The sequence below is a fragment of the Xylocopa sonorina genome, chromosome 12 (genome assembly GCF_050948175.1).
Source record: "Xylocopa sonorina isolate GNS202 chromosome 12, iyXylSono1_principal, whole genome shotgun sequence".
Lineage (NCBI taxonomy): Eukaryota > Metazoa > Arthropoda > Insecta > Hymenoptera > Apidae > Xylocopa > Xylocopa sonorina.
In genome coordinates, this window is record NC_135204.1 from 8,948,845 (window position 1) to 8,976,729 (window position 27,885).

Consider the following 27,885-nt stretch of genomic DNA (forward strand, 5'->3'; position numbering starts at 1 on the left):
CTAATTCTAACAGGTTATTCATATGTTCGTACCAAATTAATAATTGCAGTTAATAACGAAGAAAAAACTCTTTTGTTAATTTTAGATGAAACTAATTCTAAAAAATAAATTTCTTACAAACGATTAAACGCGGTTAATTCTTTCATAAAATCCATAAAAAAGTGTCTGGCTTCTTTCTATTTATTTTCTAATTAAAATTAAGAATTCTCAAACGGAGGGAAGGCACCTTTGGACTTTTTGTGGCTTCTGTTTCTGTTCTTCTTCATTTTATACATTTCAATCTTATATTAAACTGAAATATTCACGTTTTACTCAGTTTTATTTATTTCTTGTCTTTGCTTACACATATCAACCTCAGAAATCAATATATTACTTTCTCTTATCACTCAGATAAAGTCTTATATTCTACATAGAGAGACAAATATTTCTCAGTAGATACGTAGAAGTCCGTAGAAATTTTTTCCCTTAAAAACGCGGTCGTGAACACGAATTTCAGCTATGTGATCGCAGTTGAGTATACAAATAATCGAAACGCGATAGACTTACGAAACGATTTCATTCGTAGATTCTCATGACTCGAAAAAATCGATTGTATATTTATAAAGAATATAAAGGTAGTAAGAATCAAAAAGCATTACAAATGTGTTACATTTAGAATCTTAATCACTGAGTATTACTACATGTTCGTGGCACAGGTATAAGTACTCAAAAGTTGCTTTTTCCTTTTTATGTGTTTAAGAACAAAATAAATACTTTATTATAATACTTTTTAACATTAATGACATTTCACTATTTATATGTGTATATCAAACAAATTTACGACTTATATGACGATTTATTAAGAAGGAAAAATAAAAAATAAATGATTTCAAATAATTTTATATTTATGCAAAGTTTGAGTGCTCCTACCTCATATCTATTCTTATTTCAACTCTGACAAATATAGTAAAAGCTCGCGTCGATGTATCAATGTACAGTTGAGCAAATGAATTCGTAGAAATTGCTTGTACAAAGGGCAAATCAATGACAATATCAGTGTTACTTCCGTCGCAAGAATTCGAATGTAACATATAATAGAAACGCTGCTTGAAAAGGCTGCTTAGTGATAAAACGCACTTTTTAAACGCGTATCGCATAACAATGACAATTTTTTTTTCAACAACAATGACAGTCTAATCACTAGCACCGTAACATAACATTCAAAGTGTTATTAAACATCCTCCTCTTTATTTTTCTTAATTTCTCAATAACGGAATTGACCTTTTCTGCCCATACCATTGTGGTAGACTCTGAGTGGCGTGTAATTCCCGTTTCCATTCATCGCTGTGTACAGAAAATAATTAAAAAAATTTGATGATAGAAACGTTCATAACAAAATTCAGTAAAAATAATATATCATCAGCAATGCGAATGCTTATGTAAACTCATATTTATTTATTAATTTCATACTTAAAGTATTATAATGCGCATTTTTTGTATATTTAAGTTTTTTATAAATGCGTAAACATTCGCAATACAATGATTACACATAGGGAATGTAATATTATGTAAAGACAATAGAAAATAAATAAATAATTCGCTGGTCACTCACTTAATTCGTACTCTTTAATAGCAGCTTGCATAATAAATTAAATGTAAATTAGTTAAAATTATTCAGACATACGAGTGCAGGATGTCTTAAAATAGTGCATATAATTTTTCACAGAGTCATTCAGAGTGCATAAATGAGATGATAATATAGGATACTATTCTTTTGTTTGAGGACTCCTTTTTGAAAAAAGTGAGTTTAAGCAATTGTCGAGTACTCAGAATATCTCTTCTCTGACTGTATCATTGATTACGTGTAAATTAATAATTTTACTTACCTTGAACAACTGTTGGAGGTTGTCGCGGACCTTGTATAGTTTGTGCATGACACCGTGGTTTCAATAGACCATGATACAACACGAAGTATAAAACGGCAACGGCTGCAGCAGCAATGGCCATACAACGATAGACAAATCTCAAAGAGTGAACGATATCGGAACCATCGACGTTAATGTAAGCACCGATCACGGCTCCAATACATCGACCTGTATCAAATTAAAGATGTCCAATGCATTGAAATAGGAATAAAAATTTACATTAAATGTTAAATAGATCAGACATAAATTCGAAGTTCTATTGAATAAGCGTACCAACGCAGAAATGCGCGATCACAGGCAGTGCTTGAGCTGTAACAGTTAAATGACGTGGAACAAGGTGTCTTAAATAGAGAATGGCAGTAACCCACATAATTCCCAGCGTGAACACCTCGAGTCCCTCTGAAATGAGTGACCACCAAGGTCCTGCGACAAGACTTAGACCAGTAAACCTAAAAATTTTAATGTCCCATAGTCTTGATGCATCGCAACGTAAAGTACACATAGAGTCAAAATAAAACTTGTGTACCTAATAATATACACGGTGAAGGCAGTGATAAGAAGATTACTGTGACCACAGTAGTCAACTAGGTGTTCAGACTTCCAAAGGAACAGAAATGCTGGGATCGCGCCGACGGTCATTGCTACGCCAATTGGAAGCTCGTTGCCCCCTAATTTTTGTAAATGTCTAAACAAAAACATTCAAAGAGATGACTAACTAAATTACTTTATCCTGCGAAAAATTATTGAATTATCGACAGAATTTCTTACAAAGGCAAATAACTGTCCATAGCGCTCCAAAAAGTTCCCATGATGATCAGCACAATTACAAGCGCGGCAGTTTCGCTGCCATATCTCTTAATGGCGCTCATGGGGAGCGCCAACATACCGCTTCTAGTATGCCACCACCATTCTGGTGGGCTAAGAGGCATGCCGTTGGCACTGATGGCCACAAGGGCTGCCAAGAGCATCAACACGGCATGCATACAGATTGGAAGATAACAGAAAGAGTTCAAGTTTTCCATAAGGGTGGACAAATAGCCGGTTAGGGGACCAAAGATGGCGAAGCCGAGGGAGCCGAAGGCCAACTGGCGTCCCACGTCTCCGCGTCCACAGGATGTTTCTCTGGTAGCTATCACAACCGCGGCGTCAATTAAAGCGACGGCTGTTGTTGGAAAAATATCTGCAGCTGATCGAATGGCCAAATATGTCCAGAACACGAGGTGGGACCAGTCTTTTGTTTGTTGACATTGACTCTCTATGAGAACGCTGTCTAAAAGTAGAATTATTAAACTAAAGGGAATCTATGTATACTACTAGCATACGAAAGGATATCGAAAGGATAGATTGTTGTACATGCACTGGTACAACCGTACAATCAGTTTTCGTTCCCTAAAAGCAGTAGAAACTGAATGATGACCTACCTGGAAGTGTGTACGGATCGATTAGATTACACTCGATAGAACAACTTTGAAGCACTTCCGTCATCCGAGCTTGGAGTTCCGTAGGTATGCGACAAGCAAAATACTCAGCTAGGGGATAAGCGCACCAGTTTCGATCGCTTTCATTGTTCAGGGCTTGTCCTAGAGTTACATTTAGGGCCACGTTGCCCGAGTATTTGGTGTAAACATGGCAGACAACATTATCACCCTCTTTAAAACACAAATGGGGCGGTTCACTGTCAGACGTGACGAATCTTCGCGTTTTCTTGGTTTCTTCCTGATCCTATAACAAGTTCCATGTATTTTACACGTTTCAGTACCAATTTAAGTAAATGGAATTCGATCTACCTGATCATTTACTTGGGCGTATATTTCGCTTTCGAGAGGAATTACTGTAGTTTCGCCACTACCATCAAGAACGATAACATCAGAATCAGTAGTTCCAGAAGTATCAGATACATCGCTATCGTCGGGGTACCATCGTTTCGATCCGACAGGGTAGCAAGCATAATTGCAGCCTTCCAAAAGCAGTGTTCCAATTTTGGTCTCATCGGACCATCTATGACAGGAGACGCGATCTTTGCATCTTTCTTGTAAGACAACCGCTCCCGTTTGATCACAATTGAACTTTAGTTCGGGTCTCCTCTCTTTTGGTGATTCGATGCGATCCACCGTCGGGATAAACAACAGAAATATGTAGAAAACGGCGGAAAGCATACAGGCGATGGCGACCATCACCCTGAGGTAACGACCCGTGGAAGATTTATCACTCCTTCCTTGGTGACCAGCTAATTTGTCTGCAATTGGGGCTGCAAACAGGGGGCCTAGGATCGCAACTGCCGGTGAGATCATTGAGATCATTCGGATCTGCCCGATGCTCAGTCCCATTTCCGTCATGTGCAGGGGAAGAAAGGGGAAGAGACATCCCATTCCTGGTAAAACAATATAAAATTGAAGTGGGATGAAAGTTTACTACTATTATACACAAACATACCTCCGAAAAAGAGGAATAATAAAAGCTTCAATGAGAGAAGATTGGTATTGATCAATTTCTTCTTTGGCAGATCCTTTGCCGTGTCCATTCTTTCCGTGGACGCCGTCATCGACATCTTGAATGTATTATGAAGTGCCTTATCCCAAAACTGGTATAAATGGTTCGAAAAATTGACGACCGAAGGTCGTCTATTACGCTGATGGTCCTCCTTTGCTCTCCATTCTTATCGGTAGTCTCCAATTTTACGTATGTCTAAACAAGAATGAAAATTGAACGTAACTGAAAGAAAAAGGAAAACGTTTTTTAATGAGAAAAGTCTTCTACGGTTAAACAAGCAGTAATCGAATTATTTGAAGAAGAAATAGAGAAGGAAGTTTCCTGTGGTGTGATCATGCAATTTCACAGATCATTGTGGATCTGGTGAACGATATAATTATTAAACGATTTAAACTCACTCCATTGGCGGTTAGATATGGCGAGCAGTCCGTTAGAAGGCTCGACTTCCGGTTCTTTATCTTATGCAAACTATGGATGCTGAAATCAGAGCAATTATAAATTAATCAATCGAATCATCGAGAATGTATTTAGCATGGCAATTACTACACAGTTTCCAATTTCAATTTCGTAGTCCTAAAACGTCTCACTTGATTCCATTTATCGAATTTAAAGGACCGTTACTTCCATTCCGCTCAGATTCTCCCCTAAATCGTGACTCGACAACGGTTACTTATAGTCCCCATCGTACAAACTCTTTCTTCCGGAAGCGTTTCTCGACTAACAAATTACCCTCTGTTCCGAAGATGGCGTTGGTCAGACGATCGCGATACGAGTCGCACATACAAATATATCCGATCGTTCGATCGTATAGCCGTACGTATGGGAGTTCCTGTCCGGCTGCTCGAAAGAGACGATCAAAGGCACCGCCAGAGGAACACGATGCTCTGTCGTTCATTAGTTATGAGGGACGAGGAATGAGTTTTGTGGAGAGGACGACTGCCGTTTTTGGGGATATCGATTCTTTGGTATCATCAAGGGATCGCTTCCCTTGTTTATAGAGGAAGATACTACCTCGACTTGCATGCCCTGTGCGTTATTGGAAGGGTTCATTATGTGGTCTGCGCATATTTCTACGCCGCGCGACCTGAAACAGTTTCGTATAAAAAGATGATATAAAAAGGACTATGATAATAGAGTTATTAGAGTAGATTGTTTCTCTTTGTCTGATTACATGTAATGTACTGGCACCTAAAATGTCTTATTTGAAGTGTTTAGTTAATTTTAGTTTGTGGCATTCTGTAGATCGCTTTAATGTACAACTTCCTTGACTAATACAAGTTGCTGCGAAAGATCGTAACCTAGATTTGTTGAGATCAACGTTCCCGTGTAATTCTCACTTTTCGCGCGTGTAAACGTCGTGTAATCGCCATTTCCTTATTTTCGTAGCGCTTGCAAAAGCACCTCTTTCATATCGTTTAAACCTTATTTCTAAAAATGAATCTGGAAATCCTATTGGGAATCCTCTGGGACCGAAGTTTCTAATCATCCTGAGCGTTATATCACAAGATACATCGAGGTCGAATGTATGGAAATCGAACGTGGCGTATAATATTGTACACCTCGCGAATCATGTCTAATCCAACATTTTCTAGAGACGCATTCGATACAGTCATCCATTTTTAACATCACTAAGAACAGTTCTTCTTCAACTATGTGCCATTTATCATTTACATGCTGATGAGCAAAGAAACGTAGCCATAGTATAACCAGTGAGATACATACGTATCTACAGTTAACATTACAGGACTCATCTTCTGATTACGCGGCGACATAATCGTCTTGAAGGAACCAGAGGAGATGACGGCATATCTCGTCACCTAGCTCGAGTTTTATTCATCCTCCTACACGGCTGTTCACAATTAAACGTCCGTCCGTTTCGTTCAATCGTTCTCCTCCCTCGCGGATGTTACCACCAACCAGCAACCGTCTTAATGCCTTCGAGAAGGAAACGAGAATTACTGCGATAATTGTACGGCTTCAACCATTTGGTTCCCGCTGTTCTTTGGCTTTTACGGTACACTTACTACACTATGTTCTCGTCCATGATTTATCGCATACTTAATAAATTTGGAACAAGAAAAAAGATCCATGTGAAAAGGATGATCATAGTAATTTCTTCGTAATAATATTTTTTAATAGCCTTATTGTAGTTTCCGGGTTATTGATTCCTCTAACCAGTAGATTAGCTGACTCAGTCTGGCTGACCTAGAAAATCCGGAAGTCAGAGGCCGATTAGCGAACACATCAGCTTATACTCAATTAATCACTCAATCAAATGTCAGTAAACTTTCAATCCTATCGTATATTAATAAGAAACAATCGATGTGAGTAATGCTTTCGCGTAGTTGTTCAATGTGCTATTATAGAAGAGAGGAGATAATTGTTTGAAATTAAAATTACGAAGCAATGATCGGTGGTATTTTCTAGTTTAGTGATGAATTACAAACACTGCAAATATCTTCCACTCAAAATTGATATTAAAAAATATTATTACAGTGTTCATAAAAAAAGAAAATGCTACAATTACATTTAGAAACATCGTTACTATTCGTTTGAGGATCTGTGAGATGTTTTATTAAAAATGTTTTATTAAAAGAAATTTATTAAAAAAATATTTGATCCAATAAAGAATCGGACGACAAACGTTCGACGTAGATAAATTATTCACGTATTATCGGGCAGATTCATAAATTATCATTAGATAATTCGCGGAAGAGACGTGAATGAAATATTGCGCGAACTAGAACCTCTGTCGTGCAGTTTTATCGGACGGAATTTGCTTTTACATCTGACCGCTCGATTGTTAAGCCGCGCAAAGCTAAAGGCTACTTTCTATCTCTTCTCCCCTCGCACATTACAACGCGCTTATATTCTTTCCATGCAAAGGTGCTGTTATTTCAATGAAAAGACGTGATGTCAATGTTACCTTTCAGAGATACAAATTATCGTTAGATTTAATTTATCCAATTAAAAGATTATAATCTCAGTTATAATTTTTCCTGCCACGAGCATCCATAACTATCCAGATCTGTTTCCAATTCAGAAACAACTAAGCAAAATTTACTTGCGTCGATCCAATCAACTCGAAGCAATCTTTGACTACTCTTTGAAATTTCTCAGACAGAGTCGAGTGTTCAACGAGTATCTCCCGGCCGTCGACACTGACAAGCGCCTTCTCTTTATCCCTTGGGGGCTCGTTCTCCGGCTGTGCTCCACTTAGGGTCCATCGCGATTCCGCGATGGTAGAGTCGCTTTCCGATTATCTCATCGCGATCAGCCACCCAATATGGAATAAACGCGGCGGAGCGTTCGCGACTACGAGTGCGTGCACTGGAATGGCAACCCTAACTGGGTTAACGACAGGTCATGGAAGCCTCGAATGTTTTCGCTTGCTACACAAGCCGTTTCCACCGCCGCGTACATGTTGCGTGTTTTCAAAGGTCGGAAAATGCATCGTGAAATTTGTTGACTGTCAATGTTGAGTCCAGATTCGCTTTAATTATCTATAGATCGCACGAGTAGTAGCTCGTTTTGTTCTTCTGATAAAATCATTATTATCTTTTAGCTTGTTCGATCGGCGGGCTAGACTTTCCAGACAACAGCAGGATTTTATCCCTTCAATTACTTATGTCTGGTCGTAATGTCTCGGTACAATTTCCATTACGTGTATTATATTACCAATTATTGGACAATATGAGACTAGTCCATATTTTAGTCTTTTGCATTCAAAACTTTTCAGGAATTATTCAAATTTAGCAACTGAGGGTCCACAGGGATCTATAAAAGTTTTTTTTGTATTGTTAAAGGTGAATATAAAAATCAATTAAAGATTCTAATTATCAATGTATTAGAAAGGGAAAATAGTGCAGCTTTGATTAAATATATGCGCTAGCATGAAAGAAACAACCTCGATCCACGACCTTTAAGGAGCTTCTTAGAAATCACGAAGCACGTCACGCGCGTAAATTGTTCACACTGTAATTTGCACCCATCGTGCCTTTCCATTGCAAATATAATCTCCCCTCACTATAAATAGTTGCGTGCGAATTGTCGCCTTTTAAGCAGGTTGAATTTACTGGTCCGCATTACGGAGAACGGAAGTGGTGATCGTGATTATGCGTGTCTACAACAAATATAGCACAATTGAATATCATACAATGTACTTTGCAACACCTCAGTCACTTTCAATACGAATATTGTCACACGACATCAATAAAAAAAATTTCTTTTCATTATTTATCATTTTATTTACACTTGATATCAAGTATCAAACAAATGAGATAAAAAAGAAAATAAATGAATAGAATAAGTGTTAAAAAGACAAGCTTTTTTCAGAAATGGATACATGGATAAAGATTTTTCTTTGGTTACGGTGTCTTGGTGTCCTCCGTGCGACTAGTTCCTTACCTCATCGAGAACAGGTTGTTGATTACGTCAACGTTCGCTAACGTGTACCTTGAAATCTAACCTTACATTTGATGCTACCGTAATTACCACCATCGTTCCCTCAGGACCTCGTTATAAATGTATAAATAACTCCGTTTTTTTAATATCGCAGACATGGAGATTAAAATAACGATGCTGTACCGCTATAGTAATATAATATATATATATGTAACATGTGTTACACAATACTGCTCTTAGCTAAAAAAATCCGGGTCATAGTCCATGGTTTTTACTTTCCCTTTTGCTTGTTTAATTTCATCAAATCATGGACGGCTAAAGAATGTTCTGAAAGCATATTTATACAAAATACCTAAGTGTGGTGTCTTTGAAATGTTTTTGATGTCAAAACTGGAAGTAGGAAGAAAATGAAACAAAATTGCATACCCATAGCTAAGTATCCATTGAAGTCGATGAACAATTACGGAAACATTCAACAAGAATTGCGTTGCTTTTAGTCGACGATTTTCGACGATCACAAAAAAAAACAAAAGTATTTCCTGTTGCGGACAGGAAACCACCGCTTACCCTCGCTCTTCGAGCTATTACCTTTGCAAGGGAGCACGCAATAGATATTCATATTCATCCCCATCTGTAGGTTGTCCAATCTCGTAATGGCACGTCTTAGCAGAGCAAGAACGTCAGCCAGAGAAATGACTTTTTCACTCGGAATCTGAATATCTATGCACTGAACGAAGAGGATTCATCGTGATTGTTTCGAAAGTCTCTTATCGTTAGATCAGTTCCCAGACTACTGTTCACCATGAATGCAATTTCAAATCTTCAACGTGTTTCACTCACAGTAAAACTTTCCATTCTTTCCTCTTTCTGTTGGATATAAAATTTTTTAAATTAGATTCTATACCGTAACTTTTATTTTCAAATGTAAAAAGAGTATAACAAAATTCAGATGCTATTTGTATAAAGGAATCATAACACTATCATGACAATGGTAATTTGTTCAATGTAGAACCTCTGGGGTGAGCAGCAATGGACGAGGCAAACTAGCGGGCTTTCCTCTTCCACGATTTCATTAACCCAATTTTGGAGCGTGTACTTGTCCTGTTAGGGCAATGCGTGGGCGGAAGGACACGCACGATATATCTCATAAAAGGTTTACTTTTGCGTGCAGGTAGCATCCATATGTGTCCGGTTGTACAATGTTTATCTTTAATTTAGTTCCGTTAAATCAATGTTGTTAGCGTACTATAAGAGATCTAACAGAAATAATTAGATGGATATTAATTTTTAGAAGAAAATGATTTACACCAAGAGGTTTAGAATAGGTGTAAAATAATAACTGTGAACGTTCTAACTGCAGATGGTATGGTTCATCTTACCAATACTACATTCACCAACTTTATGTTGCCTTTTTAAATAAATCGTAAGAGATATTGAATCCAAATGTTAACCATATGTTCTTCATTAATAGTAGCATCTCTTACTGAACTATTTTTAGACCTTATCGTGTTAGGTAACTTGATGACATTGAAAGTGTTAATTAATATGTTTCGTGATTGTATGGGTTAATTACTTGTGTCTGAGTCCGTTACTATCTGGGGAACAATTGCCACTGTTCGTTAACCTGCGATTAAGAATTTACAACGTCGGAGGAACTTCGGGCGTTGCATAAATCTCCCAGATAATGAGATGTACAAGACGCCCGTTTCCATCGGAAATTCTAATGGTTTTACAGTTTTTTATTTTCACGTCTGAGACTAAGAATCTTTGAAAACACATTGAAGCTCCAATTCATTCATTTCAAATCCTTTAAAAGCAAAATGATATTAAACCTCAAACTTGATAGCCGGAATCATTCTCAGCAATCCTCAGAATTCATGTACAATAACTCTGAAGAGAATCTAGAACAATGCTTACGATATTAGACCTCAAACTCAAACAATCTATAACATCGTGAATGGCATTCGTCTCTCTAATGAAAATAACTAAATGACTGATTTATCCTTGAGACTAGCGAGTCTATGTTGAAACTCGTAAACCGAGATCGAACGGTATGGATCCGTTTGTGGAGCTCGGAAATCTATAGCTAGCGATGACGTTAGGTCGAGCCGACAAGAGGCTACTTTTTTTTCTTACTTCGTATGATTAGACGGGCGGGAGAAACGGAGATCGGTGGAGAGAAAGAGAGAGAGAGAGAGAGAGAGAGAGAGAGAGAGAGAGAGAGAGAGAAAATCACGAGTCGCGAGACAGATTTTACGATCGATTCGAATTACACATTCGAACCGTTGCACGGCTCAACGCCTAATTCAACCCCATCATCCGGAACCCCCACCCTGAGGATCACGGTACTCTCACTCGCCCCATCGGCGATGTTTCGCGCGTCCCTTCATCGATGCAAGAAGCCCTGAGCGGGTTTTCGAGAGCACATTATGCAGATGTGACAAATACGGCTGCGACGTCTCCCTACACAGTGATTACACATTTGATGCCCCTAGTTTTCGACGCAGATGTTCCGTGGCTGGTTTGCAGAACTACATTGTGGATACTTCGGACGATTTTGCATTGCGGTTCGAGTCAGAGTTTGCTTATTCAATGTTTGCCGTCAAAACAATACGGCTTAATTACTTTGAGGATAGTCGAATAAATGAATGTAAGTTCCTTACGTGAAATAAGAATCTGAAATTAATATAAATATAAAAATTGATGCAGTATTTAATTTCTGGGTGAAGAATAAGATTTTCATTACGATCTACAGAGAACAAGTTGAAGAATACTTAGCAGAATAAGAAGAAGGTTCCATTCAAAATCTTATTTCCGGCGGCGACTGAATTTCGTTGTGAAACTACGCCGAACTATGTCCTTTTTCCAATACGAGTATCCCACAATAGCTGTATCGATTGATTTCACCAAGTTTCTCGATATAACCGTTTACCTGGAAGACTTCAGCCATTTTTATTACGATTTTTCATAAGTAAATAACACTGTGAGACTCGATTTGAAATCTTCATCATTATAAAAAATTTAAAGAAACATGAAAAGCATTCGAAAAAGTTACTTTAATAAAGACAAAAGGACTCTCTTACTGAGAGTCTTCCTTAAGTCTTACTTAAGAGACTTCCTCCTTTACTTTTTACGTTCTGCGTTGTGAATCCTGCGCGTGATTCTAATCTGGCATCAATCAACAGCGACAGTACGCCAAGCACATGGTCGATAAATAGCGCAGAGAGTGAAGTTTCCATTTTAAATTTCCGGGTATTACAGCGATTTCGTGCACACAGTGTACGCATGCGTTGAATCGGTAACGTACGTCTCGTATATTGTTTATTTTCACCAGAGGCAAAATGTACAGGATGCTGTATGTGTATTTACCGCGGATAACGGAACCATGCCGATGCTCCAGCCTTCCTTGTTGGCGCGAACGAGAAAACAGGACGCGTATTTGTGAAAAGGACGGCGAACGATGGAAAGAAACAAGGAAGAACCCGTACTGTATCGTCATCCGGACGAACGGGCTCCCAGAGAGTTTCTTCGATCGGAGATTACCGCGACGGTAAAAGTAAAACCACGTTCGCCTGCTTTGCTTACGCGAGCATCTTCGATGAATATACATATGTAACAAATGTATATACAACAAATATCGTTGTATTCTATTTGTCCGTTGTTTTCGATGGGTAACGGTAGTCGATACAGAATCAGACTCGTGTTGATCTATCTGGGAAATTGCATCGTACCAGAACTTGCACGGATTTGATATCTCGAAAGGTTTGGGGGAAATCAGATTGAAGTTGATTTCAGCTATCAAGCAGTTTAGGAGAGGCAATTAACGATGGATATCTTGGACAAATACCTAGAAATAGAATTAAAAAAATAGAATTAAAAGAACATTTTCTTCTTGAAAATATGGATAAACAGAAGCAAACACAGGTTCTAAGAACATTTAAAGTATCCGTCCTACACTTTCAGCGAATATAAAAGACCTTCGAATTAAGGATTCCCTGGAAGTTGGAATGGACTTGTATAAACAACTCTTCATACTTGCACCAACATGAAAAGAATTTATCAAGTCGCTTTACAAATAGTTTAGAGAAAAAGTTTAACAAATTACTCGGTGTTATCTTTATTCGATGAAATATATTTTTAAATGTTTACCTAATGAAATATATACGTATGCGTGTATAAGCCAAGAATGAAATACTTCAATCGGAGCGTATCAGATGGATTCGTATTCAATTTAGTTTTCTGGCACACCATAAACTTGAAAGTTTTATAGATTGTCAGAAAGTTAATTAATCAACGTCACGTTGCGTAATGCGAATGAAATATAATACAGCCTTAATACCGATGCCATCACCATCTATCTTTAAACATAATCAACTAGCTGTAACTTTATCAAAATTTCTGTGCATTATTTATAATGGTATACACTCTTACAATTAAAAATGTTGAATGTAAAGGTAACGTTTATATTATTCGTCTCTTTGCGTTGACTGCTTTCGAATTTACGCTACCGTAACCCCGTACGCACCGATAACACAGTTACCTCCTCCGGCTTGTTCTTGAAGCATAAAATTTCCATACATTTAACGATTCCTTCCGTAACGAGACTGCACTTCAACGTTCCAACGATGTTCTCGTGAACTCCACGATATTCGTCTTGCCGCGGTACGAACAAAGATAGCCAACAGAATCGATCCGTAATTAACAGGGAAAAGTATTGGCAAAAAATCCAACAGTGCGAGCTAGATTTAATTAATAACCGCGGAACATGGCCGTGCCGTTGATCCGCAGCAAAAACAGAATAATTTCGTTTTCACGTAATCGCATTTTCTAAATTAATTTCCGCGAACGACCGCGACAGCTCCTGTTTTCATCCTTGATATTTCCGACAATTTCCGCGACGAGGAACTTGATGACCCTCTAACGAGTCCCCAAAGCGACTTTTCATCGTTGGAACCGAATGGTACGCGGGGTTCCAGCGGTCGATACGAAATCACAAAGGTTAGAACGCAATTCGACGAGACAAAGAGGCGCGACTGGTGTCGAGTCGTTTTTTTTTAAACTTCGTTTCCAAAACCCTTAACTTTTCCTCTGTCGATAACGCGACTGCACGCCGCCCTCTCGCGAAGGAATGTTTTTTCAAATCGGTCCATTTGAGTATGGAGGATGTCTATCTTGTTCGTGCGTACGACTTACACATGTACACGTGAATCCAAAAGTAGAAATTCGTTTTGCAAATGAAATTAATTTCATTTACTATTTATATACCTGTTGGAATTATTTATTACATCTACTGGACCTATTATTTCGTTTAAACTTCGATGGAATACGTTAAACATGTTGCATGCAAAATGTGGATTAATACTGTTGTCGAATGGATGTAATTGCAATTACTGAAATAGAATTGATCGTTACTGATGTAAAATGGTGATTGTGGTAATACTTCTATGTTAATAAAACTCTAGTCACGTTGTATTCAATTGTTGCATAATATATTGTTTTTGAATCAATCTAGATCTAAATAAATGTGCTTCATACAGCACCATAGTGCAGAAATTCAATTAGATCGAACGAATATCGACCGCGATATATCATCTTTATAAAAAGAATGGAACCGGTTTCTACAAATTCTGTTAGGTGACACGTTTTGTGTTTCAAGCTGCAGTCACAGAGTTTACAAGCGTCGAACGATTTACAGGCCTGAAAAAGGAACAACCTTTGCAAAAAAGTAGGAACATTCTCACATTCTTTTTTATATCCACCACCTTAATGGAATGGACGATTTTTATCGATAATTAAAGGTAGTGTTTTGAAAATTTATTCTTTTCGAAGAGTAATCGAAGAATAATGAACTGTTTCATTCTAGTTGACGAATAACGTACGTGAAACAAATATACAGAATGATATACTAGTATGATCATTTTCATGGACATTTTGATACATATACACTTGATGTGAGCTCATTTTTATTTGCACCGTCGTAAACACAGTAATTCATATTTCCATTAAAAATGTGACGGTTGTTCCAGGAAATATCAAGTGATTAAATCAACCAGTTTAATTGTATCGCCAATTCAATCTGCGTAATTTCTTAGGTACGCACGTGAGTGTTGGACATTATCGCAATTTTCGCTGCTCAGCGCCAAGTTCAGAAATTTTGATCGATAGCAATCGCTATTCGTAACTTTGGTATATACGTGCATGACTAAGGACGCTCGCATGTGGAAAAGAAGCGATTATAAACAACGCAAATGTCGTGTTAGAAACGTAATAATGCGGGCCGCCTTATAACCTAATCAAACTCATTCATACGATTTCCCAGCTCACATTCTAGGTACGAAACATCGCGTGGCGATTCAATTGAAGTTTCGTTCTGAATCGATTGGAGGAACCACTTGAACAAATTGCCACCATTGTATCGAAACGCGAGGCGGGATAATGTCAAATGATTAAGAAAAACACGCATAAAAATGATGGGACGTTGCGCTGCTTGTCAATTAAACAGAATTCTAGATTGAGACATGAATAATTGAAAGAACGCACGAGGATATAGTTGAGATCTGTCTCTGAGGGCCACCGTGAGGTATCCAGAAAATACGCCATCGGAGGATGTTGTCCGTTAAAAACAATTGACTATGATTTAAGACGAAAACGGGGTCACGTATTTAGATCTGAGTGGAACGGGAGAATCGACGGTTACGGTACGCGTGTACCGAGATAGTTCGATCGGCGTATCGAAGGGTTGCTGCCCTGGGCCACCGAGTTATCATGATCATTATGAAAGGAATCGTGAATGGAATCACTCACCCCAACAGCTAGGCTCACAGTGATACTAATCTTGGATGACAGTTCGTAACAGGTATCCCGAGCTCGAATCACGGAGTATCACGAAAGCGCGAAAGCATACCTCCGACGATAGTTCCAGCACGAAGTCTGGTGAGCGACTGTTGCGTCCCGGTTTGTTCACGACTCCCCTGCACGCCGGCTCGCGCTTCTCCGCGCGTAAACGTCAATGCGACTGCTTCTCTCTAGCATCAGAGGCTCACCTTTGCAACACCTATCCGTGCACCTTTGGAATACCCCCGGCTATATCGCATTAGGGGGTTCATTCGTAAATAAAGACGCTCCCGCGAGCTGCTTTTTTGTTACCGTTCCTAGCTGCGACAGAGTTTCTTTGTCGCAGGCATGCAGTATTCAGTATGATGGACAATTCTGTACGGCGACGAATTGTTTCATTTGAGACGTAGGTGCAACTTTTAATACGTATTCAAGGCGGATATTAATTGTTTAAATCATAAGGAAACGTTGGATTCAAATTGTTTAGAGATTTTTAAATATTTTATCATGCTACGTAATTGTTTTAGGTATGATAATCGTTGCGTGCTACGGAAATCTGCATTCGTATCATATGGTCGCAAAATTAATTAGTATCTAGTTCACGCACTCGAATTTCCACCTGAAGAGCTCGATTTGAAGTTTACTTGGACATACGAATTATTTAGAACATTCCGAAAAGAACGTATTCATTTTCTATAAGTTTATTTTTAGCATTTACTAAAATAGGATGTGTCTTTAGTTTAACTAAAAGTGGTTTTATTTGATCGCTAGATGGATTTAAATTCTATTATGGAAATAAATAGTTGTTATGAAATCGAAGGATTCAGATTCAATCAATTACTCATCAATGGAAAGAAATTGGGACGAAATTTTCGGGTTCGCGCCTAATTTTGCCGCTTGGGTTGCATTTCCTGTACCTCTCTCTTTCCACTTCCGTTTCGCTAACCCCATTCGATGGAAGCGCTATGAAAGTACAATACAGTGCTGGGCAAACACTCTTAACCAATGGCGTTTCTGCGCAAGGCAGTCTAGGATCGACGCGCCACGATAGTCGCAACAATTTCGGACAGTTCGTGCTCCGTTTCCACGCCATTATGGATTCGTTAGCGAATTATGCTAGTGACGGGGACAATAGTAACAATTCGGAGGATTCAAAGGTGAGTATGCACATAATGACAAACGTCGAAATATTCCACAATTAATTAATCGATGCTATATCTTCACTTCGGCAACCATGACGCTTAAGAAATTTTTTAGTGTATACACTTGACATGGCTTCTAAGATACTTTCTCAGATCAATGTACATCATTTTTTTAATTATTAACAAACATATTTTATAATGCATAAAAATTTAACTTAATTATCCTCGATTTAGATTTATTAACTGATAATTAGTGTACATTAACTAATATAGTATAAAGTAATCAATTTTAATTAATATATGAGTTATATGTTACTACTATACTTCTTTAATTGTAAGTGTATCGACAATATTTGCATTTAATCTTACATATTATTGGTCACTTAATCAACAGGTACCTAATATTTAAATAAGATGTTTAGCTACAAGTAATCGACAAATTTGTTGTAGGATTATAATTAGTGTAATATTGGAAACAAATTCTTAATATTGGTAATATTTGAGGAATTCTTTGCTTATACATCATTTATCGCTAATATTGTATTTCAAAGATACCATATGGGATGCATGGTGATACCGGCAAGAGGGCCAGTGACGCTAATTATGATCCGGTACAAATGGATATGAGTGAGGTACAGTGAAATTGAATGTTTGCAAATGTCTTGTTCGTAGGATTAAGTACAAAAGATGTTATGACAATTACTACGAAAATGTGGTGTCTTTATGGGGGCTGTATGTACATGTAGGGTATTATGCTTGATATATATATATATATATATATATATATAAATATAAAAAAAAAACAAAAAGGTTTACTCGGTTTTTGGAGGTCATGTCAAAACCATGTAAATAAAATATAATTTCACAATAGCACTCTTACTGCACCTGTTTTGTACTGAATGTTTCAAGGGAGTTAGAAAAATATTTATTTATATTAAAATTAATAGAAAAAAATTGTTTCGTAGTGATCTTATACGTGGGTCGAAACAACTTTTATTAAATCTTTCTTATTTGTAATATTAATATAAATACAATACAATATATTTAACGCAATGACAACAATTTTTTTTTATTAAATTTATGATTTTCATTAATAAAATCATATATTGTATTATTTATTATAGTATTATATCACTATGATGCAACGCACTCTTATTATTCATTATTTTCACATCATTTATTGATATGTTACAATATTATCAAAACACGATTCAAATGTAGTATAAAAATTCTTAATTAAAGAAGTTAGAGACATGACCTAAAGCCTGATTTATCAGGTGGCAGAAACACTGAGAGGGTAGAGAATCAGATATTTAAAATATTAATAATAAGTAAATGGGACTAGTGCCATTTCGTGAGAAAATATTAACACGTAGCTCTGTTGGTAATACATGATACAATATCTACGCACCTCGGCAAGGTCTATGCTGTGTGAGGGTCTTTCAAGACTACCCCAAGTCCTATTCAGAAGATAGAGGTGAGTAGAGGAAGCCGGAAGAAGGTAACACTAACAAAAAATCAACCATCAAAGAAACCACATGTACAAACACATTCGGGTAATATAATACTAACTGCTAGAGCAGATAAATGTGGAGGCCCCTCATATTCCTCTTTCGTTTCGTTCGCCCGTCAAATATTTTACCGCAAAAATTTTGGTTACTAAACTTTTGTATCAAGTACAACCAAGGATGTGCGAGAATAGAAAATTTATTTTTGTGATAATTATTAGTTTTAAGGGTGAAATATATTGTTCTTAAATGCAGAAAATATTAGGATGTAGTCATTTATATGATAATTATGAATATTGCAAAATTCAATTTTTGCATACACTAAGATTTGGTTAGTCATTGTTTATGAATTTCATAATGTAAAAATAAACCTACTACTGGATTGGAACCAAAGGGCACAGAGTTACAGTGAGTGAAAAATTGATTTTTGCCAGATTCGGGGTATTAAAAATAAAAGAATATTTATAATTTGTAATATAGTACTTGCTGCGTATATTGAAATTTATGTTTCATTTAATAGAATACGTGAAAGGTGCATACTAACGCATATAAATTTTTATCTCTTTAGGAAAGCAACAACAACAATTCGTCCAGGGAATCGAGCAGTGAAAGAGCACACAGTCCAACAGCACAATCAAAAACAGACTCATCCCGAACATTACCTTCCTCCTCAGACCAGAGGTAAGCTGGTTTGTTTGTAAGTCCTTTGAACTTAAATTAATTTTTAAAGCGCTTATTTATATTTTTATAAGAGAGAAAGAAAAAAAAAGCAAACTTGCAACATACTTACCACACAATGTTACATACAGAATAATAATACGAATCTGTGTGGTATACCCTGCAGAACGTAATCGTTTTACAGGCGATCTGATCATGAGAATCACACAGCGAATACGAAAGATGAACACAAACGAGGAGATAGATCTGACCGTAATAGACATATGAGTGAGAAAGGACGACGATCATCGTACGATGATAGAAGGCAACGAGAAAGTAGTCACAGAGACAGAGATGTAAAAAAGAGTCGGGAGGATGATAGAAAGTCCCGTGATGATGACAAAAAAAAGGAGAAGAGCTCATTGGGATCGAGCCGAGACGAGAAGAGCGAGGACAGGGAAAAAAGCGACAAAGATCATCATTACCGCGATGATCGAAGGGATAGAAATCGAGACAGAAACGACAGAGATAGACGCAGGGACAGGGATCGGGACAGGGAACGTGAGCGCAGGCATTCTAGGGACGACAGATCCAAAGATAGGTATAGGGACGATCGAACCACTTATCATAAAGAGAAGGAACGCGCAAGGTCGAGATCACGTTCGAGAGAGCGGGCGCCTCCAGCGTTCCGAACGATGAGCTACAGGGAGGAGAAAGGCAGGAACAAGCTGGCTCAGTTAGAGAAACTAGGGATCGAACTTAAAGCTCCTGAAGGAGATACTACGACACCGGGCGTTCAAAACGAGCAGAATTATTATAATCCATTGGCTACAGCTACACAAGGAAAATATGCAGAACAAATACAAAAGAGGAAACTTTTATGGGTAAACAAGGTGATTAATAGTATCAGTTTATAGCGAAATAGTAATTTTCCTCTTTAATTATATGCATGTTGAAATTTGAATTTTTATCTATAGTCGAAACAAGACGAAGGTAAAACGTCCACTGCTGCTTCCACTGCAAACACTTGGGTGGGAACAACATTCACCCACGATCAGGATGGAAAAGTAACGGCGAAGTTTAAGCGATTGATGGGCATTAAAGACGATTTACCAACTGCTCCAGCAGCGGGTGCTAAACCAGATATACTAAAAAAACAAGAAGAAATGTTCAATAATATGGAACAACAGTACGAAGTAGCACGTGCTACCACGCATACGCAGCGAGGCGTTGGACTTGGTTATGCCACTGGTGGCTATCAATTTCCTCGATAAAATTTGTTTTGAACGGCAAAATGAGTTATGATTTAACAACGCCCAACACTGATGCAACACGATGTTTGTCCGTTAATTTTTGTAATCTCGTCAGGTCGATTGCCAAACAGAGTTTTCATTTCGAAGTTGTTATATATAGTAACATATAGAGCAATCGCTAAACTTCTAAGCCGAAGATCTGAACGATCTTGTTAGAGTTATGTAATTATATTGTAAACATTAAAAGAAGAAATAAATTTATTAAGACTCTGAAAGAGGGACTCGGTGCCTTCGGCTTGACGATCACTTTTGATTATTTTTTTGTTCGTCAGAGGAAAATGTGGGCAAAATGATGAATCTTTTTACGCTACAAACGTGTTTGCAACATCAATTTATATGATAATTTCATTGTATCTCGATGCTGTATGTACAAATACATAAAAGATACATTGACACGAATAACGTTTTTTTTCTTTTTCTTTTCTTAAATAAACGTTTCAAAATTACCCGTGGAAGTTTTTCTTCAATTCTTACTTTCTGTGAACCAAGAACATTAAAATATGCTGGTAAATTTTATCTCGTGGATCTCGTTGTCAGGAAATTAGTGAGTAAAAGTTCGACGTACTATTACGTCATACATGTAGATAACCATTTAGGCTTTGGCGGTTCGGAGGACGTCATCTGTTGCAAACGGGTTGATTACCTCTGAGCTAAGCTAATTAAAAACTTTTCAAACAAAGTTTAAGGTTGTCAAGTTTCTCAACGTTAAATTAGAAATGGGATCCATGTTACGATTATAATTATGATTTTTAGTAAAGCGCTAATACGACATGGTAAAAAAGCGCGGTATTATAAGCAACACCTGCGTTTCACTAGATGCGTAACTATGGCGACCATTCGTCCGGATTGGCTAGAGCAAGGCCGATTTGTTACGGAGCAAACCGAACGCTGAACTTTTAAACGTATTTATCAATATGGCGAACCGACGTTTGAATTTGATCGTTACGTGACGGCACACTGGAATAGTTTGTGAAACATATATGAAATTTTCTCGTGTTCAAGCTGTATTTGGCGTTGCGATTTAGAAGGGTAGAACGACAAGCCTTGGGTTTAACGGCGTGTATTCACTATGGAGAATTTTGTAAAGATCGAAAAGATCGGCGAAGGTGAATGCCTTTGGATAAGTAATACTTTGCAGCTTGTGTTTCCCGAATTAATGTTCTATCTTCAACGCGTGGTTTCCAAAGCTTTGTTTATTTTTCTAATAATAGAATAGCTTTGATTAAGCTTATATTGGGAACATATTGATCGATCGATTTTTAATTTATGGTAATCGATGTTGGACTTTGTCATTTTCGTTGGCTTTTATTTTCAATCGAGGTTATTGAAAGATGAATACTTTCCAAGTGTCTAAACTATTATGAAGTTTGTCCAAGCTGTTAAATAAATAATCTTGACCGCTATACCTGTATCTTTAGTTTGTAAAATGGAAGTTTCACGTGTTATTGATGCAATTTGTTATATGCTGTGAGAAAACGTGCTTGGGTAGAATTACAGTAAAAAGATTTTTATAGGTACTTATGGAGTAGTGTACAAGGGAAAACATAAGAAAACTGGAGAGATTGTAGCTATGAAGAAGATTCGTTTGGAGAGTGACGATGAGGGCATGCCATCAACAGCTATTCGTGAGATCTCTTTGCTTAAAGAGTTACCACACCCTAATATTGTTAGACTAATGGATGTCCTGATGGAAGAGACTAGATTGTATCTTATTTTTGAGTATCTTACTATGGATCTAAAAAAATATATGGATAGTTTAGGTTCTGGCAAACTAATGGAACCAAAAATGGTTAAATCTTATTTATATCAGGTTTGATAATATTTCTAATTGATACATAAAATACAATCCATATCTAAATGCATGAATTAGCCCTTTGTAACACAGTAATTTCATCTCATATGCAAGATTACCTATTTGACCTACATCATAGTTTCAGAAATAGAAAGCAACTAGAACTTAGAAGTTTCTGTGCATTAAAGGTCTAACAAATGTTACAGAATTTCCTGAAGCAGATAAGACAATTGTATTTTATTCCGTTCTATATTTAGATCACTCGTGCTATCCTCTTTTGCCATAAGCGTAGAATACTACATCGTGATTTGAAGCCTCAGAATTTATTGATTGATAAATCAGGCGTGATTAAAGTGGCAGATTTTGGTCTTGGCAGAGCATTTGGAATACCAGTTCGAGTATATACACATGAAGTAGTCACTTTGTGGTATAGGGCTCCAGAAATTCTTCTTGGTGCTAACAGATATTCATGTGCCATTGATATCTGGAGTATAGGCTGCATCTTTGCAGAAATGGCAACCAAGAAACCATTATTCCAAGGGGATAGTGAAATTGATCAATTGTTTAGAATATTTCGGTATGTTGTACACGATATGTGTAAGGTGTAACTAACATACTAAGTTGAGTTGAATATCCATTTAAGAGGATGTAAATTATATATGTCTTGCAGGATACTTAGGACACCTACTGAAGAAATATGGCCAGGAGTAACCCAACTATCGGATTATAAAGCCACATTTCCAAATTGGATAAATAACAATTTGGAATCGCAAGTGAAGACATTAGATGCAGATGGGATTGACCTTTTGCAAATGATGCTTGTCTACGATCCTGTGCACAGAATATCAGCGCGAGCTGCTTTGAATCACCCTTACTTCAATGATTTGGATGTCTCAAAATTACCATCTGCATAACACGCAGGAATAATGTGAAATGATGGATGTATGTTTGCTCAGATGTCTTGAGGTTTTAATTGTGTGACTACAATGGAAAGTATGTTTCTCAGGGTATAATTGAAACACTAATTTATTCGCGCCTACAAACGCAAATTTAAGTTTTGTCTTTCCTGACTATGCTCATTATGTATGAGAAATTCAAATGAAGAATTTTCGGTTTTGCATATGCAATGATACTACGTTTAGACAGCATATAGAATTTTCTAATTATATATATATATGTAGTAGGTCATCTCAGTGTGTTTGAGTAAGAAGTGTTTGATTGAAGTGATATTTCGTCGCATAAAAATGCATAAACTCATTAATGAGACAATTTGATGATATTGTGTGTTTGTCAAGATTTACCATACTACGTTTTCTATATTTATCACACTTATCCACTCATGTAAGTGCTTTTAAGTGTTATTTTATCACATATTGAATAAGGTAATTGCTCTTTTTTTTTTTTTAATATTTGGAGTAAGCATTATAGTTTGTAAGAAATATAGCACACTTAATATTGTTAAGGAGTTTAAATGAGGATAATAGTGGCCAACTACTGCCTATATGTGTACATATCATATTGAGAAATTCACACACTTATTGTAAAAAATATATCTTTTGTACTTTTATTCTAAATTAAACGACGATGTTTCATTCGGATACATTCCACGATGTATCGGTCCATGAGAAGTCTTCGATATTTCCAACGTATCATATTTATGTCACTTGTGCAGTTATTGGACTATACATATACTCGTACCATTATTTTTCTACAGTGTGACAGTGTGACGATCTCTTATTCTATAATGTATAAATTAAGTTACATATCACCATATGCAAGAAAGAAAAGAAGAACAAAACCGTCCGCGGTGTTAACGATTCTTAGAACGGCCAACTTGACTCGCTCATGGATGAAAATGACTCATCACGAGTAGTGGTGTAGCGGAATCACACGGTACCCGCATCTTAAGCGTCCAACAGGCATGATTAAACCAGTTTTTGTGAGAGAATATGTATGAATTCTAGAAATTTTCATCTCGTTTCTTTTTGTATCTCGTATGTTACTGGATATGGAAGGTATTATTGAAATATAGCAGAACACCAATTATCAGAACATCGATGTAGTGAAAATTATTGTTTTGCATACAAAAATGTTCATGTTTTGTTTAACATTGTGTAAAAAATTATTCAATTATTTGGAGATGATTTGAACGTGTCTCATAGTTGGTTGAATTAATCACGATTCTGCTGTAATCATAAATTTAATATAATAATATTATATGGTATCACCTATTTACAATATCTTATATTTTAATAAAAGTTGTTTACAAGCAAAAGATCAAATTTTGTTATTTTGATGTTTTTATAAAAATCATATACTACAATTGCACAATGATTGTAAATAATATTTTGTAATGGTGGTAAATGGTTTTTCATTGCAGAGCAGTGCAATGAGAAAGAAATACTAACAGGAGAAGCAACAAAAGAGATTGACTCATTTCGTCGGATTCTTTGGAAACGGCGTGACTGAACGGACCCGTGTTACCTTATTCGAAGTGTGCGTGACCCATAATTGGATTGAGAGTGGGGTACATCTCATAAAATCCTTCTCCATTGAAGCCACTGTTTACAGTACCAGTTGAGAGTTTGGCAACACCACGTTACTACGTTACAGTGAGTACATTCGTTTCAAGCGCACCTACTTTACAGAACTATATATTGTATTTCCACCCATTCATTCTTTCACGATTGAAACATATCTTTGCTAGCGGCTCAATGACTGTATTAAATTTTCAATAATATATTTTAGTAGTTATATTAATTTTCATTGATCAACAATAATAAAATTTTGATGAATTATAATCTATTAAAATGTATTCATTTAATTTGAACTTTTACGTTTATGATTTTATGAAAAATGATATATTAATGCACTTTTAATAAGGATAATACATGTTTTTGGCTCATTACTTAGTTATGTGAATCTAGACTATATAAGTTATACTAATTAACGTTGCCGATACGTAAAGTATATATTGTTCTCTCGACAAGATTGTCGACTATGTCTCGGTAAATCAGAAGACATACAGAGTAAAGAACTGGGGTCACCGAGGTTGATTTTAATCTTCACGGCATATAGACAGATTTAAGTCCAACTATCTTCCTTATACAGAAGTGCTTTAAAAGTCCTTTGTGTACTGATGCGAATATTTTTAATTGATATATCTGTATTCTGGTATTTCCCATTAACAGAGATAAAATTGTATGAAGCGCGTATTTTTAATAAATCTGCGATCTTATATACTGTCATAATTCCCCATGGTTTTTCCTTGTGTATAAAAGCTTAATTGGTATCAGCTATTTTTATTTAATAAATGAAATTATAGTAGCATAGTAAGATTATCATTTCAGTTATTATTTCTTCTTTTAGATGAAGATACTATTCTCGTTCGTATTCCTGTTGGGATGCATTGTTTTTACCAGATCGCACACATACCACATGGGCGTCTGTCCCATCGTGGAACCGATGCAGGGATTTCAAATGAATAAAGTAAGTTTATTCTACAGGATGGTTACATTGTTTCTTATTCGCAATAAACTAAGATTTTCTTTTTTTATATAAAATATTGCAGTTTTTAGGTATATGGTACGTGATTCAAAAAACGGTAACTGCTAGCAAATGCATTACGTATAATTATACTCGTGGCGAGGAGCCGGGTGAATATATTATAACTCAAGATTCTGACCACCCAATATTAGGTAAGATGAATAATACATAAAAAATTATTAAAATTATTAATCGATGAAAATATCCGTTACAAAATGTTCTTTTACAATTTTTTGTTCAACTTAAAACTCGTAAAGTAAAACACACAAAAGCAAACTTAAGTTTAAGAATGTATAGATGTAAGAAATTGTAAAGATTGCAAATTAGGATTCGATATTCTGACTATGGACGATTTTAACAATAAACCACGACGATGCTGCAAAAAGCACAAGATTTTTTTTTACACGATCGTATCAGATACGTATGCATACGTGTATTGTTGAAAGCTTTTTGAATTAATAAAGTAGGAGAACGTCGGGTCCCGTAGGGAGTCATAAAAGCATGTCAATAGGATAACTGTCTGACAAGTGGGATGAATTATCCGTAATGAAACGCTATGCACAGGTCTTACGCCATTGAAGCATGAGTATCATTACATTGGTGAATTGAGCGTCCCGGAACCAAGCACGCCTGCTCGAATGCAAGTTCGTTTTCCGCTTAGTAAGTATTACAATCGTGTCAATGATATTTGAACATTTTCTAGTGACAAAAATTGGGTCGTTCTTGAAATCTTCTCAAGTAAATTCGTGGATGATAACTAATTTTCATCATTTCATTCGATATTTTAAAGAACTATATAAGTTTAATATGCTAACAAATTATTCAATTATGTTAGACTTTAATTATCAATACAATTCATTTGAAGGCGTAGCCGGAAGTGCGTCTCATGTAGTGTTCGCTACGGACTATGTCAACTACGCCGGCATCTTCACCTGCCAGAAGTTAGCGTTTGCCCATCGTCAAAGCGCAACGATTCTCTCTAGGCATCGAGAATTGGACAAGAGCTACGTGGACAATCTGCGTCACATGCTGACTAATTACGGTGTGGATCCTTTCGACTTGAGCATCATTTCCCAAACCGATTGTCCGCGGGGTAACAATACGCTGGATATCAATGTGGATCCAAATACTTTCACGCCTCAGAGCTTTGGGAACGCGGTTCGGAAGGCTGGCGAAAAATTAGGCGACGGAGTACAGTGGGTGGCCAACGCCGGAAGTAATGTGTATCATAAATTGACCGGAAGCGAGGCAAGAAATACCAATACACCGGAGGAAAATACCAGAGCCGCCATTACGGGGGGTTATGAAACCAATGAAGTAGAATGGATTCCTTAGACTTTAAATTTGACGAATTCTTTTTAAAGTTACTTTAATCTTGATAAGAATGAACACTTCTTTTGTCTATTTTCCTTTTTAATGTTCATTCCTTTGCCGAGGGAACGAACATTCTTGTTTTCTTTTATAATATCGTTTGATGAAATTTTTGGAGGCTATTAACTGTGGTAAACTAGAAGTAGACTTAGGACGAGAACGAAAGACTATGTAACGAACAAAACGATATTTTTATCCTTTACTGGCGTGATTATCGAAATGAAATAAAGCCCCTTGGAGACACAGAGCACTTTTTATATCAATTAACGAAAATCTACCTGGGTTATTTGGAAGAAACCTCTGATTCGTTTTACGAAAGAATTATGTTTCGTAAAAAATATTAAATTTAAATATAGTAAGTAATTTTTAAATTCACTTTAAACATCAAACAACTAAAGCAAACTGAAAATCCACCTTGTATGAGTTCACAGATAAATTTCCCATCGTTTTCAATTATCCTCAATCCTTTTCGACTGTCATCGACTAGTTCAAGAAAGAAAAAAATCGTATTGGCTGGAATTGGTTTCCATCGAAGCATATTAACATACGGTGGGACGATTACAAAATCTCTGGCGGAAGGAAGATACGTTACCAGCGTGTCCTGTACCGGTGGCAAATTAATTTGATCTATTTACAACGGTCAAAGTTATATGTTGTACGGTTGCAAACATGCGACATATCACGTGATTTGGAATCTCCCCCGTGTAATCTGGACCACGGGTTCGTATATGTATGCCACGGAATATTAGTATCCTGACGACCCGTTTCAACGATCAGTTTGATAGCGGCCGTTGAAGAGTTATAAAGCAAAATCTTTCAAAATCGTTCAAAAAGGAAGACATCCTGCGGTGATTACCCTGTTTCGACAATACGTAATCCTGTGGTATCGATAGAAGAGGCTCTTGTGCAGAAATTGGACTCCGG

General features: G+C 36.8%; 4 protein-coding genes and 1 long non-coding RNA gene across 10 annotated transcripts; 4 read left to right on the top strand and 1 right to left on the bottom strand.

The window, feature by feature from the left end:
• Positions 1 to 325: 325 nt before the first annotated feature.
• Positions 326 to 15,774, bottom strand: LOC143429573 (uncharacterized). Of its 6 annotated transcripts, none has more exons than XM_076905230.1 (12): positions 5,583 to 5,842; positions 5,124 to 5,420; positions 4,793 to 4,871; positions 4,338 to 4,589; positions 3,692 to 4,275; positions 3,326 to 3,626; positions 2,673 to 3,174; positions 2,431 to 2,589; positions 2,178 to 2,353; positions 1,866 to 2,072; positions 1,592 to 1,615; positions 326 to 1,323 (listed from the first exon to the last, which is right to left on the bottom strand). In XM_076905230.1, the coding sequence occupies exons 4-12, from the start codon at positions 4,450 to 4,452 to the stop codon at positions 1,244 to 1,246; spliced, it is 2,148 nt and encodes a 715-aa protein (XP_076761345.1). In that variant the 5' UTR covers positions 4,453 to 4,589; positions 4,793 to 4,871; positions 5,124 to 5,420; positions 5,583 to 5,842; the 3' UTR covers positions 326 to 1,243. The 6 variants fall into 6 exon arrangements, with proteins under 6 accessions (XP_076761345.1, XP_076761343.1, XP_076761342.1 ...); XM_076905228.1 differs by having other exon boundaries at positions 5,124 to 5,478; XM_076905227.1 differs by lacking the exons at positions 5,124 to 5,420; positions 5,583 to 5,842 and adding an exon at positions 15,603 to 15,774.
• LOC143429586 (uncharacterized) lies at positions 14,351 to 15,609 on the top strand. The gene is made up of 3 exons (XR_013102555.1): positions 14,351 to 14,596; positions 14,662 to 14,834; positions 15,118 to 15,609. It is a non-coding gene; the product is annotated as an uncharacterized LOC143429586 (long non-coding RNA).
• Positions 15,775 to 16,570: 796 nt separating the features above from the next.
• On the top strand, positions 16,571 to 20,654 carry LOC143429670 (uncharacterized). The gene is made up of 5 exons (XM_076905355.1): positions 16,571 to 16,789; positions 17,326 to 17,406; positions 18,851 to 18,963; positions 19,145 to 19,832; positions 19,917 to 20,654. Exons 1-5 carry the CDS (start codon positions 16,598 to 16,600, stop codon positions 20,211 to 20,213), a joined length of 1,371 nt encoding a protein of 456 aa, XP_076761470.1. The 5' UTR covers positions 16,571 to 16,597; the 3' UTR covers positions 20,214 to 20,654.
• A 244-nt stretch (positions 20,655 to 20,898) lies between these two features.
• On the top strand, positions 20,899 to 24,355 carry Cdk1 (Cyclin-dependent kinase 1). The gene is made up of 4 exons (XM_076905244.1): positions 20,899 to 21,358; positions 21,767 to 22,062; positions 22,302 to 22,621; positions 22,715 to 24,355. The coding sequence occupies exons 1-4, from the start codon at positions 21,322 to 21,324 to the stop codon at positions 22,956 to 22,958; spliced, it is 897 nt and encodes a 298-aa protein (XP_076761359.1). The 5' UTR covers positions 20,899 to 21,321; the 3' UTR covers positions 22,959 to 24,355.
• A 1,044-nt stretch (positions 24,356 to 25,399) lies between these two features.
• Positions 25,400 to 27,206, top strand: LOC143429582 (apolipoprotein D). Its single transcript, XM_076905245.1, has 4 exons — positions 25,400 to 25,533; positions 25,616 to 25,742; positions 26,155 to 26,250; positions 26,456 to 27,206. The coding sequence occupies exons 1-4, from the start codon at positions 25,414 to 25,416 to the stop codon at positions 26,923 to 26,925; spliced, it is 813 nt and encodes a 270-aa protein (XP_076761360.1). The 5' UTR covers positions 25,400 to 25,413; the 3' UTR covers positions 26,926 to 27,206.
• Positions 27,207 to 27,885: the final 679 nt, after the last annotated feature.

Bases quoted from the DNA above. Each gene is read 5' to 3' on its own strand.
- LOC143429573 (XM_076905227.1), bottom strand. From the start codon at position 4,452: ATGTCGATGACGGCGTCCACGGAAAGAATGGACACGGCAAAGGATCTG. The intron at 4,276-4,337 runs GTATGTTTGTGT...TTGTTTTACCAG, and splicing joins ATTATTCCTCTTTTTCGGAG to GAATGGGATGTCTCTTCCCC. The intron at 3,175-3,325 runs GTAGGTCATCAT...TTCTACTTTTAG, and splicing joins CGATCCGTACACACTTCCAG to ACAGCGTTCTCATAGAGAGT.
- LOC143429670 (XM_076905355.1), top strand. From the start codon at position 16,598: ATGAAAGTACAATACAGTGCTGGGCAAACACTCTTAACCAATGGCGTT. The intron at 16,790-17,325 runs GTGAGTATGCAC...TGTATTTCAAAG, and splicing joins ACAATTCGGAGGATTCAAAG to ATACCATATGGGATGCATGG. The intron at 18,964-19,144 runs GTAAGCTGGTTT...ATCGTTTTACAG, and splicing joins CCTTCCTCCTCAGACCAGAG to GCGATCTGATCATGAGAATC.
- Cdk1 (XM_076905244.1), top strand. From the start codon at position 21,322: ATGGAGAATTTTGTAAAGATCGAAAAGATCGGCGAAG. The intron at 21,359-21,766 runs GTGAATGCCTTT...AGATTTTTATAG, and splicing joins GATCGAAAAGATCGGCGAAG to GTACTTATGGAGTAGTGTAC. The intron at 22,622-22,714 runs GTATGTTGTACA...TATGTCTTGCAG, and splicing joins CAATTGTTTAGAATATTTCG to GATACTTAGGACACCTACTG.
- LOC143429582 (XM_076905245.1), top strand. From the start codon at position 25,414: ATGAAGATACTATTCTCGTTCGTATTCCTGTTGGGATGCATTGTTTTT. The intron at 25,534-25,615 runs GTAAGTTTATTC...AAAATATTGCAG, and splicing joins AGGGATTTCAAATGAATAAA to TTTTTAGGTATATGGTACGT. The intron at 26,251-26,455 runs GTAAGTATTACA...ATTCATTTGAAG, and splicing joins GCAAGTTCGTTTTCCGCTTA to GCGTAGCCGGAAGTGCGTCT.